Source organism: Mycteria americana, chromosome 22, assembly GCF_035582795.1.
Source record: "Mycteria americana isolate JAX WOST 10 ecotype Jacksonville Zoo and Gardens chromosome 22, USCA_MyAme_1.0, whole genome shotgun sequence".
In the NCBI taxonomy this organism is placed as follows: domain Eukaryota; kingdom Metazoa; phylum Chordata; class Aves; order Ciconiiformes; family Ciconiidae; genus Mycteria; species Mycteria americana.
Genome location: NC_134386.1, coordinates 5380281 through 5396153, shown reverse-complemented (window position 1 = coordinate 5396153; position 15873 = coordinate 5380281). Strand labels below are relative to the sequence as shown.

Below are 15873 nucleotides of genomic sequence, written 5' to 3'. Positions count from 1 at the left end.
GAACATCTTCCGTCTCACCTCAAATCAAGTCTGGGGCTCTGTTTCCCTCTCAATGCCTCTTTGTGAGATCAGACGGGATCTCTGGAGATCCTGCAGTCTGGAAAGGGGCCAACAAGAGGGGTTTATTTAAGGAAGGACATGTGGCTACGTGGAGAAATGACAACCCAGGAAGTGTGAGAAGCTCTGCTGAGATCGGGCGGCTGGGGTCTTGGGAACACGGTGCAGCCAGGAGGTTTGGGGAAAGGGCATTCGAGGCCTTTCTTGGTCCTGGAGACAGCGTTTGCCAAGGCAGGAGCTCAACCCAGGGAGGGTGAAGGATGGGCAAACGGGGCCAGGCTGCGGCACGGTGGTGGCAGCTCCATCCCGGAGGGGACATGGCACCCCAGCACCTCTGGGACAGCCCGTGATGCACCCACCTTGCGCTCTTCCTCACCTTCCTCCTCCATCTCATCTCCGTGGCCGTGCTCAGAGCCTGGCTGCTTCACCAGGCAGAGAAAAAGATATTTCTCCCCCAGGGAATATTTCCAGGCATTACAGACATTGGCAGGGTTTCCACCCTCTAGCAAGCCTGGTACCAACTTATCTGGCTTTGTAGAGCAAACCAAACCTCTGAAAAGCAATGCTGGATTTCAGAACAAGATTTTATTGGCAAAAACCTCACTAGTTCCAGGCAAATGAGTCCCCAGTAAAGATGGGTGAGCCCCACTGCTTGCAAACCATCCTGTCCCTCCGGTGCAAAGCCCCTGGGTGAGCTGCAGAGCCCCTCCAAGCTGGCATGGCAAGGGTGATGGACCGTCTTCCCCGGCACCAAGAGCAGCTGAAGCAACAGGCATGGGAGAAAGGGAAACATTTTGGAAATCAGGGGAGGATCTGAGTCATGAGACCATCGGGGGGCTCACGTAGAGAGCTCTGGGTTTTTGTCTGTCTCTGTATTTGCTTCTTCCACTCCCAGAATGGCTCCTGGGGGCTGTGTCTAGGGATCTTCCCATAAGGGAAACAATTTTGCAAACCAAGAAAGGAGGGGAAAATAGCCAGCAGTAAATTCCTTCAGCATTGGGGCCCTTCAGTTTTCAGTCCCGTGCCAAACGAAAAATGCCAGATGTGCTTTGTGAAATGATATTTGTGTTTCCTACCCAGTCCCGGGGCAGAAAAGGTGGAGAAGCTCTCTTCCCTTTGCCTAAAACACTGACCAAACTGTGAAGAGAGCTTTGGGCAGGCAAGACACCATCACAGGGATCCATGAGAGGCACCAGCACCTGAGCAGGCAGAGCCTTTCCCAACGGCCATTCACACCATCCTCTGAGGATGCCAGACCCAGAACCTACAAAATCCTTTTTATTGTGTTTCTGGGACTGTAGCCATGGAGCTGCACCTCCACCACCATCCTTGAGGAGGTATTTCCCCCCAAACGCCCTCCTTGTCATGCCGTGAAGTCTTGGGTCACCAGGTTGAAGACGTTGCTCTCCATGGACAACTGCCACTTGCCCCAGTTCCTCTTGATCTCAGCCTGGACCTGAACCGACACCACAAACCGGCGCTGGCACCCAGGGGCACCCGCCGGCACCCGCTGGAGGGGCAGGAGCTGCACCTGGGGCCCGACAAGGGATTTGGGGTGCAAGGGGGTGGGGACCCCATGCATGTCTGCATGCCCACGTGTGCGCACATGCATGGTTGTGTGCGTGCAGGGCTCATTGGGGCGCACCCTGCGGGGTGTCTGCATGGCCACGTGTGTGGCTGTGGTGCCCAGGGGATTGGTGTGGGGGGGACACTCACCTCCCCGTTCAGGAAGCAGTAGAGCAGAGCCACCAGGAACCCCTGGAAAGGACAGAGAGAGCAAATTTCACCTGAGGAAAGGGGCTGGACCCCTCTGTGTTCATCTGCTGCCTGCATGTAGCACCCTCCCACACCTCTGATGCCATCCCACACGCAGTAGGTGTAGGGGATCGGTGCAGATTCACAAGACCGCAATCCTTGTGCTTTGCCCCTGGTGTTTGAGGGGTGTCTGGGACATCGTCCTCTCCGAAAAGAGTGCAAAGCCCCAGCAGCACATCCCAGGGTCTCCTGGTGTGATCTTGGGATGGGACAGGATGGGTGCATGGGGATTTTGCCTGCCCATCTCTGCCAGTCTGTACCTGGTAGGAGCCGAGGACCAGCTCGAAGTACAGCCGGGCGTCCACACCAACGTGCTCAGGGAAGAGCGCGAACACCACATAGTGTACTCCGAAGAGAGGGATGAGGAGCAGCGTGGACTTCGTCAGCCTCCTGCGGAGAGTGGTGGCATGAGCAGGGGCCTGGGTGCAGGCGATGGTCCTGCTGCCCTGCGAGACAATCCCTTCCCAAGAGCTTGGTCTTAACCCAAAATAGGTTTTCCATGAAAGGCAGGTCTTGGAGGCTCCAAGGATGGTCCTCCTCTGTGCTCAGGCAGGGAAGGGTCCCTGCTGCCCTGGGACCCCCAGAAACCAGGTGAGGGGAGCTCCCCCTTGCCCGAGCTAGCCCTTACATGTACTGCTGCTTGTAGTTTTTGCTGATGTCTGGGGACCGGATCTTCTGCGCTAACATCCTGGTGACATTGAGGAAGATGAGGAAGTTCACCTGCCACAGGAAACCATGTCTCAGGCTCTGCACAGACCCCTGGTTGGGTCCCCCTGCCCATTATGGGACCCCCGGCTCTGGGGCCGGGATGCTCAGGGGACATACATACTCACAAATATGGCCAGGAGGATGGGAGCCTTGATCACCCACCAGTAGAGACTGGTGTGGTCATCCCAGCACCTATGGGAGAGGAGAAATGGCTCTACCACCCACTTGCACCCTTTTAGCCCAAGTCTTGCCCTGCCCCCCCAGCCCCCTGCCCCATTTGCACAGCACCTCTTGCAATGGGGCCCGGCCGTAGCATGGGCCCCACCAGAAGATAGAAATAGCTGTAAAATAAAGTGCTGCCCCACTTCTCCCCTCCTGAGACTCCCATGCAAGAGGTTCATCTCCCACAGCTTGCATGGGGGACATGTGGCCGAGCCGGCCTGGAGAAAGAAGAGGGGTGGCTGCTCTTACCCATGGTTGTCATACTGCAGCCTGGTGACCACCCAGATGCAGACTGTCAGCATGGGGACACCTGCAAGGACAGGACCCAGGCAGGGATGCGGAGTCGCCCCAGGGGTCTGGGGAGCCCCTCTACCTCCCCTCCATCCCTTGTCCCCCAAAACAGGTGTCTAGGCCAGGTCGGGGCCCTGGAGGTGGCAGGAAGGTGACAGCCTTTCCCCCTTCTCCAGGTTTTAAAAGGAGATGGTGCCCACTGATGGTGATGTGTCTGTCTGTGTGTCACCTCCTGGCCACCCTCCTGCCCCCCGTGTGCTCTGACATCTAACCTGGGCACCCAGGACAGGCGTTTCCAGCCCCAGATGGATGTGGGAAGAAGGAAGGACCTGTCTCTGTCCCATCCTGACCACGTTCAGCATGGGTCGGCAGCAGATGCTGCTGCAAAGGCTCTTTGGTCGGTCTTAGCAAGCCTTTTCCCCTTTGAGTGATTTTGCACACATGCCACGAGGCCGTGCTGCCCAACCAGCTCCAGGGGCTGGCAGGAGCTGGTGGGTGCCCCACCGAGCACGAGGCCGTGCAGAGAGGTGCTGGGGTGGGGGGACATGCCGAGAGCAGCCATGGGGACCATCGTGCCTGTGGACCTCTGGCCAGGTGGGTCTCAGGGCAGGCAATCCCCGAAAGCGGTGCCTACCCCTGGTCTCTGTCAATGGGACCTTACTGGAGGGGCTGATGTGCCGGGGGGCCGCGCACTCACCCCAGCCAACGAGGATGTACCACCAGATGTACCTCTTGTCGGAGGTGAAGGTGAGCAGCAGCAGGGTCTGCAGGTACATGCCCTCCACCAGCAGCCAGTAGAAGTTGGCCAGGACCGAGTACTGGAAGAAGGCGATGGCTGCTTTGCAGTTCACCTGCGAGGATGAGGAGGGGGAAGGCTCAGGAGTGCTGGTTGGCATCAGACCCTGTCCTGGGGGCACAGGGGATGGTCAGCCTCCCCGTCCGTCCACTCGAGGAGACCTGTGATGGCCTTTCAGTGCAGCCCCAGGGATGCTGCACTGGTCCCGCACGTCACCTGTGGCATTTTCTGCTCTGCCTGCGCAACATGGGCAGATGACCGCAGGCTGTTACTGTAGGACCTTTAGAAACCTGTGTCTGTGGTGTCCACAGTGTTGTACCTGGGCTGCATGTAGGGGTTTCTGTTTCTATTGACAACCCCAAATCTGCGCATCCAGCAGTGCAAGGTCTGTTTGCGTGTACGTGGTGCTGCTGGGGTTGTGCAGAGCTTTAGCCCTGCTGGGAGACTGTCTGAGACCAGGGAGAGCTTTGAGGGCAGGACACGTTCTCTGCAGACAGGGCCCATACAGAGATGCTGTTGTGAACCTCCTGAAGTCCACCCAAGCCAGCCTTTCCTCCCCAGGTTCACCGCCTCTCTCTCTTCTTTGCAGTGCTAAATCCACTGCAAATCCACCTAGACCCCTCCAGATCAGCACATGGTGCCCTCTCCTGCACCGTGCCCGGTTTGGGACTTGGCGCCTTACCGTTGACATTGTGCAGTGGTCGATGGACTCGTCCGAGAAGAGGACAGTGTCCTTGATGATCACAGCAGCCCCCCGCAGTATGAAGGAGGTGAAGAAGTGGATGTGGATGGAGTTCCTGGTGCAATGCAGCTTCCTACGGGAGGAAGAGATGTGCTGTGCCCGGGGAGGAGCAGAGAGAGCAGACGGGCAGAGAAGCTTCTCCTTCAGGAGACACTTCCCTGGCTGCACCCCAGCCCAGGGACCCTGTGTTGGCGGTGGTCAAGCACAAAGCCCCGGAGAAGGTTTTCCTGCTCTGAAATCGTGAAGGACAGGGTTGTGCTGTGCTCGAGCCTGCTGCCCGGGGACAAGGTCTGCTGGGGAACGTCCTCCAGCCACCTCCAGAGAGCATAATTCTGCAGCACAGCGAGGTCTGAAAAAAACAAAGCTTGAAAGGGCAACCTGAGGGTTTAAAGTCTGTGTGTCAGCAGGAAAGGACAATGCTGCAGTTCATCTCATGCCTCCCTGGTTATCTGTGTTGGCAGGGATGGAGCCCGGCTGCTCTGGGAGGGGAGAGGCTGAGAGCAGCCATCCCCTGCTGATGATTTGCCCTGCTTTCCTCCAGCTGCCCACGGAGCAGCCAGCGCCGAGCCCTACCTGAAGCAGGAGAAGATGCCGATGGCCAAGAACAGGGCTGCCAGGGACGTGGAGTAGCCGCAGGTATAAAGTACCTTCATGGTGACAAAATAGCCTTTCTGGAAGGGAAAGCACCAGCGGAGTGAGACAGCGTGGGCTGGGAGGTCCTGGTCTGCGGTGGGCAGGGAGGTTGCAGGGTGATGCCCCAGCCCTTGCCCAGGCTGGGCTTGTGCCCGGCCAAGCTCAGGTCCCTCCAGGCAGCCCAGCAACAAGGATGAGGCCAACGAGCTATGCCTGAGAGCACCTTCAAAGGCATGGGTCAGTGTGGGGTAGGGTGATGGTAGGGAGGGTGCCCCACGGCCCCCGGGGAACCCACTTGCCTTGGCCTCGGTGTCGTTATTACTGCCGATGGCCTCCAGCTCGCAGGCGTTGTAGTAGGGAGGGCTGGGGAAGCTCCATCCCGCCTCGGTGCAGTTCCTCTGGATCAGTGCTGCAGCGACAAGAAGGGACCTCACGAGAGCCACGGGCATCGCCTCTGCATCAGCACCCCCAAAACGTCTAGCCTGGGGATCGCACCCTGCTCTCTGGGATGGAGGCTAAATCCCAGCACCAGCATCCTGGCTGACAGCAGCATGGTACCCCAGTGGCCTGGCTGCCCCATCCCTCCCATCCGGATCACATCTCTGCCCTCCGGTGCTGTGCCTGGAGGTGCCAGGGCATCTTAGGGCAGGATGTGAAAGCAAGCGTGAATGCCCATGGTGGGAGGGAATTAAGGCTAAAAAGGGGCTTTTTCATCCTGTGAGGGATCCATCAAGCCTCTCCTGAGCTGCTTCTGCCCTAAAGCAAGCATTTACCAACCCTCCATCGCCTTTTCAATTATGCCCAGCCGAGGAAGGGCTCGGATGCCGCGAGGGCCGGTCGGGTGCTCTGCTTCACACTCTGCTGCCTCCGAGATGGATGGAGGCAGCGGCTCCCCCGGCAGCGGTGCCTGCACCGGGAGAGCCCCTGGCCTTGGAATAATCATGATCTTACACCGCATTTTTCGTCTCTGTGGCTTGGAGTGGTATCGAGTAGGTCAGGAGCATTAGGCTGGTGTGTGGAAGGGGAAGGGAGGGCACCAAGCAGCTAGGGGACTGTTCTGGTGTCACCCACTTGGAGGATGAGGTCCCCAGGTGCTCTCCCCAGAGGGGATGCTTGGTTCTGGGTGATGAAAAGGTCTGGGGACTCTCCTAGCGTGGCAGCACCCTGCATCTCTGCTTTTGCCTGTCTCCCGCTTGGATTGCAATATATGCCAAACTTTTGAATGGGGCAGGAGCTGTGGGACCAGAGGGGAAGGGCTGGGGTGGCCCAAGGATCGCAGGCAGGCAGGGGTGGGTGCAGCTCAGCCCTTGGTCCCAGGGGATCAGCGGTCTGGGCCGGATTCAGAGCACTGCACCTTTGGACTTCTTGAAGATGTGGAGGATGTTGGGGCAGGCAACGGCTCGGGACTGGCCGACGGGCACGGCTGACCAGCAGCTCACTCCATCCCACTCAGTCAGGCAGCCTGGGGAGGGACGGGACGGTTAGTGCTGCCGGGAAGGGACATGCTGTGGGGACACGCGCAGCCCCCTGCTCTCCAGGCACAGCCTGCAGCAGGCACGGCCGTGCGGCTGTAACGGGAGAGCGGAGAGCGGCCAGCCGTCACCCGATCTACAGGGCCACGCTGTACCCCCTCAGGAATTAGGAACATCCTGGCTCCGGTTCTGGGAACGACCTCCCCTGGCGCTGAGATCTCCTTTTAGCCCTGTGGCGAGACAGGACCTGGTATTTCCTGGGGCTACATCACACCCAGAGCTCCTGCGGGGAGACCCCGGGGCACGAGGGTGCGGGAAAGGCTGGGACTTTCCTGGTGGCATCTAAAATAGTGCAGGTTTATGCTGGATTTCTGCACCCAGCTGGCTCAGCTCGGGATGTCTCTCCAGCCCGAAGCAGGAGGACACAACAAAGCACCACAAGACTTGCTGGAGAACAATTAGCTTAAACATGTTTTGCTTCTCTCTCTAGCACTAAGTTCATCTTTAAATGACTCTCCAATTGCCTTGGAAACAAGCATGGCCGAGCAGACACGGCACCTTGAAGAATTAGCACCGCAGCACACGGGGATGAGACATAGACATCACACTTCCAGGACAGCTCTCCTCCTTGCACATGTACATTATTAACCTTGTAGATATACATTATTAACCTGGAGCCACATCTATTCCCAGCCAGGGAATGTGGACTCAGACAAGTCTAATTAGTTTTCTCTGATTTCAGCAAAGCGGTCTGTAGGTATCTGGCCAGGCTTGGCGGGATTTGCAGGGCTGTCATTACAATGCCAAGGTACGTCTTAATTTTTGTTCTGGAGGACAGGTGAACTGAGCACAGCTATTGGGACCAGTGCTGAGAGCGGTTCCTTCGTTTCTTGGGGTCTGAGCAAAATATCTGGATGTCTCTATATGGCAGAGCTGTCCTGCTGTTTAAGTGCATCTCTTGCTGTATGGACAAGCTCTTCCAGCATGGTGAATGCTGTGGGACCACCCGGCCGGGAGCCAGAGGAGCAGCCCGTGGCACAGGGATTGAGCTGGGATTCACGCAGCTCTGCAGTGCAATCCCAGGGAATAAAGTCATCCCTCCATTCGGACGGGGAGAAAAGGTTTAAGTCCCCCTTCACACTCTGTTTCCCTTTCCCGGGCTGCTGCAGCATCTAAAAAAAATGACATTTCTTAGAGCTGTGCAGAATTGGAAGAACTCTCCCACGGAGAAGAGGTGATGGAGGCAACATCTGGGGGGGACATGAGCAAAGGCAACGTGTCTCATTGCCCACCTCACAGGCAGGAGCTACGCCTGCGGTGTCCCCGCACTGTTGGTCCCCAGGGGCCACCACGTCCTCTCACTGTCCCCTCTCCCTGGGCTCCCAGCTGGTGTAGCCCAGCAGCCTGAGGTGTTTGGTTTGGATTGACCCAAAGCAATCTGTTTTATTCCAATTTTCCCAGCAAAGGGCTGAAACATCCCTGAGATCAACATTATCCTCGTGACGTTGTCCTTGACATGGCCGAAAAGAGCATTTTTTCCATCAAAATGCACTTTGATGGGAAGTTCCTGCTCAGCATTTCTACTGGTTAATTATACTCAGACCTTCCAGGGCTGCCTCCCTACTTCTTGCTGCTCTAACTGGTATCTGGAGACCTCCAAAAGAGATCATTTGAGCCTCCCCAGCAGGTTATTTCTTCCCAGCTATTTCAGAGCAGTAAATGCTGCGAGCACCAGAGCAGACTTTGAAGTGAAAGCACTGCAAACACGATCGCTAACCGGTTTTGGGGCCCCATGGTGGGCTCCCCAGCAGGATGCTGAAGCCTGAGGTCACTGTCCTGTTCCTTCACGCTTATATTGCCACCATGTCCAGGGCATCTGAGCCTTCCTCCCCATCATCACTTACTGCAGGATGCTCCCCACGCTGCCACAAGCAAGTAAGGGGGAAGGGATAAATTCAGTTCAGGTGGGCAGTGGAGGCAGCAGTCAAGCAGGAAACCTGGGATTAAATACTGATTTTAATTACGCATTCATGCTTCTTGGTTATTTTCCTACAGCGAGATTCCTTCCCCCTGGCTGGCACGATCTGGGTTGCAAAATGGATCTTTTCCAATCAACTTGGCTTTCCTCTGCTAAGCTGGATGATATATCTCTGCACAGTTACTTAAGCAATTATGCACCTTAACATGCATTTATTGAGATGCTTCATTTTTACCTTCGTATTAGATGAAACCCATTGAATGACGCATTTCTTATTCACTAGGTGATAATTTTTACCCAGAATTTGAGCCAAGCTGCTTTTGGATGGAAATTGAAATGCAAGTTAAAAAAAATGTACAAAAGCAGCACTTTAAAACTGTTTTTCACTTAGTTAATTGGTTTAAAAGTCCCAGATATGTAAAAATTAAGTTGCTCAAAACACGTTTAGCATGAAAACTAACTGAATTAGGAAGGCAAGAAGGCATGAAGTGGTGACACGCACTGTGCGACACTCGCGTTGATGGCCGGGGCTCTGTATCACCCGTGCCCGCAGCCCTGCCTGGCCCCGGAGCATCGGTGCAGGGAGGATGGGAGTGGGGCAGGAGGCTCTGCTTGGGGCATGGACATCTTTGCCAGATGCCATCAGCCTGGGGGACTCAGCCTCTGCGGTTGTTCGCATCCCTCAGCCCACCCGTACCCCCTGGCTGCACTCTCAGCCCCCCTCTCTCCCTGCAGCAGCATTTTTCGGGGCTCCCCAGGGATGCTCCTTAGCCTTTGCCTCGGCGCCGCTCTCCATTTTCCTGAAAATACCTGCTTTTCTGCATCCATGTGCGCTCTGCAACCCCCGTACCATGGATCATCCTCCAAAGACCCCTTAGCAAATCCTCCCCTCCTCCCGAGGGAGATGAGCCCTGGGCACGGCTTGCTCTCACCTTGCTGCCCAGGCGGTCCGGGGGGGGCTGGTGTTTGGCTTTCACTCCTGATAATCTCCAGACATTCAGCTTCTTGCTCTTGGAAATAGAGGACAACGGAACAGTCGGGATGTGTCGCTCGCACCTTGGGAGGGGGGAAAGGGCAGACAGTAGGATGCCGGGCATTAAAAGACCTGAGCAGGCAGGGTACCAGCCAATAGTCACTATTTCTGCTGCAGCCAGCCCCAGGAGAGCCTATCTACGTAACCGTGCTTTTGGACCCTGACATTTCCTTAGCTTTCTACTGTTTGCCTTGTAAACACCATAAAGAACCACCGCAATTATTTCTAATTCCCTCCGAAAGCGTGTGATGCTTAAGGGCACCAACTCCGCCAAGACTCAAGCGCCACGCAGAGGAGCTGAGCTTAAAGACGGACGCACGGACCCCATCAGCAGGGCAGAGGCGAGCACGTTCAAAGCCTGAGCCATGTACAAACCCACGTAATTAGAGGTTTAAAACACCACCTATGCGGGCATGTCTAATCCTTCCCTTGCTGGCTGGGTTTTGCTCACGTGGGTTTTGCTCACGTTCGGGCTGGTGTATTTTAATCAGAGGCATCGGCAATGGCCGTTGGAGTTCACCCTTCTCCTGTTCCCCGGCTCTGTGGGGAGATGCTGCAAAACGGGCACGCTGACCTCCTTAAAGCTTCTGGGTTTAAAAGCAGAAGTGCTGAAACACCAAGGAGCATGCCCTGATCCCGCAGCTCCCAAAAATGCGAGGGATGTGGTGGCTCAGCGCCCTGGAATAGGGCTGCCTGGGAATCCCTGCTTTTGGGGTTTGCGCCCTTGGCTTCCAGCTGGAGAGCTGGGAGATTGAGGCTGAACTGAGAGCAGGCCATGAATTTCGCATGCCCATTCCCAAGCATCCATGCCCATTCCCATCATCCGTGCCCACGGGGGGATGCGGTGGGGGCTGCAGCATCCAGATACAGGACGTGTCTGGGGCAGGGGTTTGGGCCGAGATATGGGACTGGGTTGCTGCTGGTTTTAGGTGTGTGGACAGAGATATAAAAGCTGGAGAAACAGAGGGATGAGGGTGGGCAAGTGGACCCCAGGACTGGAGAGAAGTGTGGGGCGTTAAAGCGTCGCTTGGCTGAGTCCTGTCCTTCCCTGCCCTTTCCTGGGCACCATGCAGCCACTCCTCTGGGGTCCCTTCACCTCCCCCAGGAGACTTCGTTTCCTTTTCCTGCTGAACACAAGATTTACAAGAAAATTCCTGGTCTGCAAAATGCATTTTGGTGATGGCTGCTGGGCACTGCACCAGGAAAGCACACTACTTCATTGCAAAGATGAAGGGCCTGGACCGGGCAGAAGGTGCCGCAGCCCCTTTTAGCTGCAAAGCTGCTGGTTTTTATTATTTATGGCAACAAAGGCTGGCTGCTGGAGCAGTGGAGCAGGTAACGTGCAGTGCTCCCTCCAGAGCTTGCTTCAGGGCGGCCAACTCCTTGCCATGCCTCAGTTTCCCCACCTGAAGGGGAAAGGGAAGGGGCCTGATGCCATCACTCTCCTTATAAAGCCCTCAAAGCCTCTGGCGCTCCCCCGGCCCTGCTTGCTTTCCCTGCTCTTCCCCCTTTTCCTTTCCTTTCCTTGCCTTGCCTTGCCTTGCCTTGCCTTGCCTTGCCTTGCCTTTTTCCTTTCCTTTCCTTTCCTTTCCTTTCCTTTCCTTTCCTTTCCTTTCCTTTCCTTTCCTTTCCTTTCCTTTCCTTTCCTTTCCTTTCCTTTCCTTTCCTTTCCTTTCCTTTCCTTTCCTTTCCTTTCCTTTCCTTTCCTTTCCTTTCCTTTCCTTTCCTTTCCTTTCCTTTCCTTTCCTTTCCTTTCCTTTCCTTTCCTTTCCTTTCCTTTCCTTCCCTTCCCTTCCCTTCCCTTCCCTTCCCTTCCCTTCCCTTCCCTTCCCTTCCCTTCCCTTCCCCTTTTTTCCCCTTTTTCCCCCCTTTTCCCTTTTAATTTTCTTTTTTTGTCTTTCTTTTTCCTTCCCCTTTTTTCCCTTTTTGTTTTCTTTTGTCCCTTTCTTTTTCCTTTCCTTTTCCCCTTCCTTTTCCTCCATTCCCTTTCTTTTCATTTTCTTTTCCTTTCCGTTATTCAAAGCCTCCACGTTAGCTAAAGAACTTGCAGCGCCGGGAGAAATCCTGAAGTTTTTGCAGAGAAACGCTGAGCCGAAGCCCTCTCCCGCCGGAGCCCTCCCCCCCCGGCGTCCGCTGCCGAAGCAATATGGCAAGTTCAGGAGGGGTTTGCTGGCCTGGCTGCCAGACTCACGGCGCGTTGCCCCGCAGCACAACCGCTCCGTGTCCCCCCCGTGCCAGCCATCCCCATGGCTCTGCTGATGGGGAGCCCTCCACGCACGGTCCTTGCCCCCCGCACCCTCCGGCCATCCCAACCTTCGCGCCTGTGGATGCTCCCCCGGGCCCTTGGGGTTCGGGGCTCCTTCGAGGCGCGTAGGGCGATGTGAGCAAAGCCCCCGCCGGGACCCACGTGAGGATGGAGGGGCCCGTCCCCGAGGCAGCGCAGAGCGGGGTCACCCTCCCTGGGGATGCCCTGGAGCAGCCCCCGGAGCTGAACCCCGCGGGAGCTTTGCCGGCTGCCCTGGCCGGACCCTGAGCGCTGTCCCAGCCCCGGGGAGTGCAAGGGGGTCCCCGCATCGCCCACCTCCCTCCCTGCCCGTCCCTGCGCTGCGTGTCAGCAAATCCTGCCCCAGAAAGCACCTGAGCGGGAGCCGCGGTGCCGGCAGCTCGCAGGGCTGCGGCTTGGCGTCACCCCTGGGTCAGGCAGCACGAGGGATGGGGACAGGGATGGGGACCTGACCCCTGGCCAGGACTGCAGGCGCGCTGCCCCCCAGGGCTGGCCAGACCCTGAAGTGGCTGTCACAGGCGGGGGACGCTGCGCTCACTGCCCACCCTCTGCCCCCCGCGCCCCCGTCCTCCCCGGGGACACTTACCCGAAGCATCGGGAGTGCGAGCAGCAGGACCGGCAGCATGCAGGTGCCGGGGGGCTGCCACGGGCCCCCCATAGCTGGACCCAACCCTGCGCTGCCCCGTCCTCCACGGCTGTCCTGGATCAGTCCCCGAGGGGCTGGGGACAGCCCAGCTCCTCCTGCATGGCCCTGCGGCTGGGGGGCCGCATGAGGACCCCGGCTCCAAGGGGCGACCCAGCACCCTCCTCCCCCTAACCCCGCTCCTTCCCAGCCCTGTCCTGCTCCTGGCTCCCTCCGGGACCCCTTCCCGCAGCGGGTGCTCAGTCCCACTTGCGTGGCCCTGACCCACTCCCCGTGCCCACCCGGCTCTGGCCGTCCCCCCCCCCCGCCTCGCTGTCCCTGCCCAGTGCCAATGGGCTCTGTCTCTCTGCGAGACTGAATGCCAGGGCTCCTGGATCTGGTAATATGGCAGGCTCCACCCTCCGCTCCCCCTCCCCACGCAGAGCCTGGATGCGAGGAGCAGCACGGGGGGGACGCTCCAGCCTGGCACTGCCCAGCCCGGCCACCGCCTGGCTCCCGGCACCCCCTTACCTGCTGCCCTCAGGGACCTGGGCCCCCCCCGCTGGGCCCAGGGGGATGCGCAGGGGGGGCATGGAGCCCTCTTGCCTGCTCCTTGGATGCTGCTGAGCTGCAAAATTGCTGGCTAAAGGCTGTGGGAAGTGGGGGTGCAGCCAGGATGGGATGCAGGGGGCATGCCGAGGGTCACCACGCTCTCCGGCTGGCTCCACGCGGGACCTGGGACTAGAGGAAGGTAGAGAGCTCGAAGAAGATGTCGTGATGCTGGGATTGTGCACGCACACGTGTGCAAACACATGCCCTGACACGTGTGTGCGTGCCTGGACACATGCATGCCCATGGGGTGGGGGCAGCGGTGCTCCTGCACGCCCTGCCTGCACAGGAGGCTCTGCCAGCCCCAGCGCAGCAGGCAGCCCTGCCCATCCCCATCCTCCGCCGCATCCTGCCTGCTCACCTCCTGCCTCTCCTGTCTGGGACACCCCAGCCCCCCTTTCCAAAATGCACCCCCTGCCCAGAAAGACCCAGGATGGGCACTGGGTGTCCGGCAGGCAGCATGCGGCTCTGCAAAATAACCTTAACTCTGTCCCAGCCGAGGTTTTTGGTCTTGGCTGAGCTCATGATTTTGGTGGTTTGGTGCTACCAGGACGCCGGGTGCTGTAACCTCGGTACCAAACCAGAGCAGAGCAGAGGGGGTGCTGGTGGACCCCGGGAGCAGGAGCAACCCACGCTGGACACACACCTCCCTGAGCACAAAACACCCAGCACAACGTCCCTCCCGGCCATGCCCAGGGATGGAGCTGCCCTCGGGGCCAGCTACGGACCCCCAGACCCTCACCTGGGGTCTTCTCCTTATAGATACATATAATTCTCCACGCTAGAAAGCCCCAGCCCCTTTAGCAAGGGGAGTTTTGACCCAAACTTCACCATTTTAATGCTTTGAGTGACGAAGCAGAGAGGGCAGGAGGGGAGAAGGAAGAGGAAAGCCAGGAGCGCAGGGAAGGCAGCCGTGATAATCTCTTGGGGTTAAGATCTAGCCTTGCACCCCTGGACCACCCAAGATCCTCCTCACCGAAACAACTCAGGTGTGGGTGATGGTGAAAGGAGGGGCTGAAAACGGCCCCAAAGGCCCTTGCTGAAGGGTAGGGGGCTGGGGGGCTGCACTGCACTTTGTACTGGGGAGGGAGGGGGGTGAGCCATTTATGTTGCTAATTTTAGTAATCCTACGTCATTACCGTTTCTTAACGAGGCAGAGATCACATTAGCTGCTCCTTCCATAACTTTTCATAATGAGATACCAAGCCAGTGAATGAACTGCTGCCGTTGCTCTGCCATTCAAAGACCTCAATAAGAAATGCTACGTAAATTAAATACCCCTAAAAAATGCAAATACAGGAACTAGGTCCTTAATATTTAAAAGCTTTTGTTTGATGTTATTACGAGTGACCGACGCTGCTCTTGGAGGCGCAGACTGGCAAAGGCTGAGCCCGCGGTGATGCTGACACAAAAGGCTGCCGAGACCCGGCCAGACTCATTACCATCTAATAGTTTCCACTGAAATGCAAACACCCAATCTTAATCATTGAATTTTCCAACAGCACATAAACACGCAGTAGGAGGGTGCCCTATCAGACGCTGCTAAAACCAAATAAAACAATACCCGATGCAAACAGCCCTGTGCCCGGGCCGGCTGCATCGCCCCACGGGCAGCGCAGGCAGCTCCGGCTGCTGCGGGCCGAGGTGGGGGGCAGAGGAACGGGGTGATGGGGGACGTGGTCTGGTTTGGGGGTGGCAGTGGCCCTAAGCCACCCAACGCTGGTTTATTTGGTGCCATCTGGTGGCAAATTGACCGGAGGGTCCCGTCCCCACCTGGGTGCTAGAGGGGAGCAGTCCAGTTTCGGAGGTGGCCGGGTACGGTCCCACGGTGGGGAAGGCCAGATGAGGTTTGCAAAGCATTGCATCGCTGGAGGACGCGTATTGCTCTTCCCTTCCCCAGCAAGCACCCCATGGGACGGGGGGTGCGATGGGGAGCCGTGGGGACCCCTCAGGTGCTGCCCAACCACCTCCACCTTCCCGAGCTGGCCCTGCCTTTCCTCCGCTCGGGATGAGCTGGGGCAGACGATGGTGGCTCGACCTCCTCCTGCCTGGCGCTGGGTGACCTGCCCAGCCCTGCCGGCATCAGGGCCGTTGCTCTCTTTTGCAGCAGCAAGTGGAAAATAAACGAGGTCAAACTCACTGCATTGCAAATCCTGGCCAGCCTGGGACCCTCCAGCCCCCTCTGGGCTCCCCTCCTGGACCAGCACACGGGCAGGCAATGGTGACAGTGATGGGGACGGCGGTGGCTGACCGGAGGGGACAGGACGGGAGGATTTGCCTCGGGCGCATCGCTTGGCTCTGGCAGTATGAGCTTGCGTGGCCGTGGGTGGCAGGGAACGGTGACCGTGGGGCTCCGTGTCCGTGCCGAAGCCCCGGGGGAGCTCCCTGGAGGCTGCCCTCCGGCCACAGGCACTCCCATTAATCCAACGCCAGCGCTGGGATTGCTGCTGGTGCGTGTCGGTAATTACAAATGACTCAGCCGTTTCCAAAGCAAATGAAGTCATTCGCAGTAATGTTTTTGCAAGTGGCAAATGCTCCTTTACCAAGGGTTGGAAATTACTAATTGTGTTACCTCCACCCCACCTTACAGCAAAGAAGTGGGGTGTCCCCA

General features: G+C 57.7%; 1 protein-coding gene across 2 annotated transcripts; it reads right to left on the bottom strand.

Moving 5' to 3' along the window:
• Nucleotides 1–1420: 1420 nt before the first annotated feature.
• On the bottom strand, nt 1421–12698 carry LOC142419751 (vasoactive intestinal polypeptide receptor 1-like). Of its 2 annotated transcripts, none has more exons than XM_075523013.1 (13): nt 12618–12698; nt 9647–9770; nt 6619–6726; nt 5564–5673; nt 5205–5302; nt 4572–4704; nt 3791–3944; nt 3052–3112; nt 2706–2772; nt 2501–2592; nt 2133–2262; nt 1684–1815; nt 1421–1537 (listed from the first exon to the last, which is right to left on the bottom strand). In XM_075523013.1, exons 1-13 carry the CDS (start codon nt 12687–12689, stop codon nt 1421–1423), a joined length of 1398 nt encoding a protein of 465 aa, XP_075379128.1. In that variant the 5' UTR covers nt 12690–12698. The 2 variants fall into 2 exon arrangements, with proteins under 2 accessions (XP_075379128.1, XP_075379129.1); XM_075523014.1 differs by having other exon boundaries at nt 1421–1513; nt 1774–1815.
• Between the last annotated feature and the right edge of the window lie 3175 nt (nt 12699–15873).

Bases quoted from the DNA above. Each gene is read 5' to 3' on its own strand.
- LOC142419751 (XM_075523013.1), bottom strand. From the start codon at position 12,689: ATGGGGGGCCCGTGGCAGCCCCCCGGCACCTGCATGCTGCCGGTCCTG. The intron at 5,674-6,618 runs GTGCAGTGCTCT...TTGTCGCTGCAG, and splicing joins CATCTTCAAGAAGTCCAAAG to CACTGATCCAGAGGAACTGC. The intron at 5,303-5,563 runs GCAAGTGGGTTC...TTTCCCTTCCAG, and splicing joins ATAACGACACCGAGGCCAAG to AAAGGCTATTTTGTCACCAT.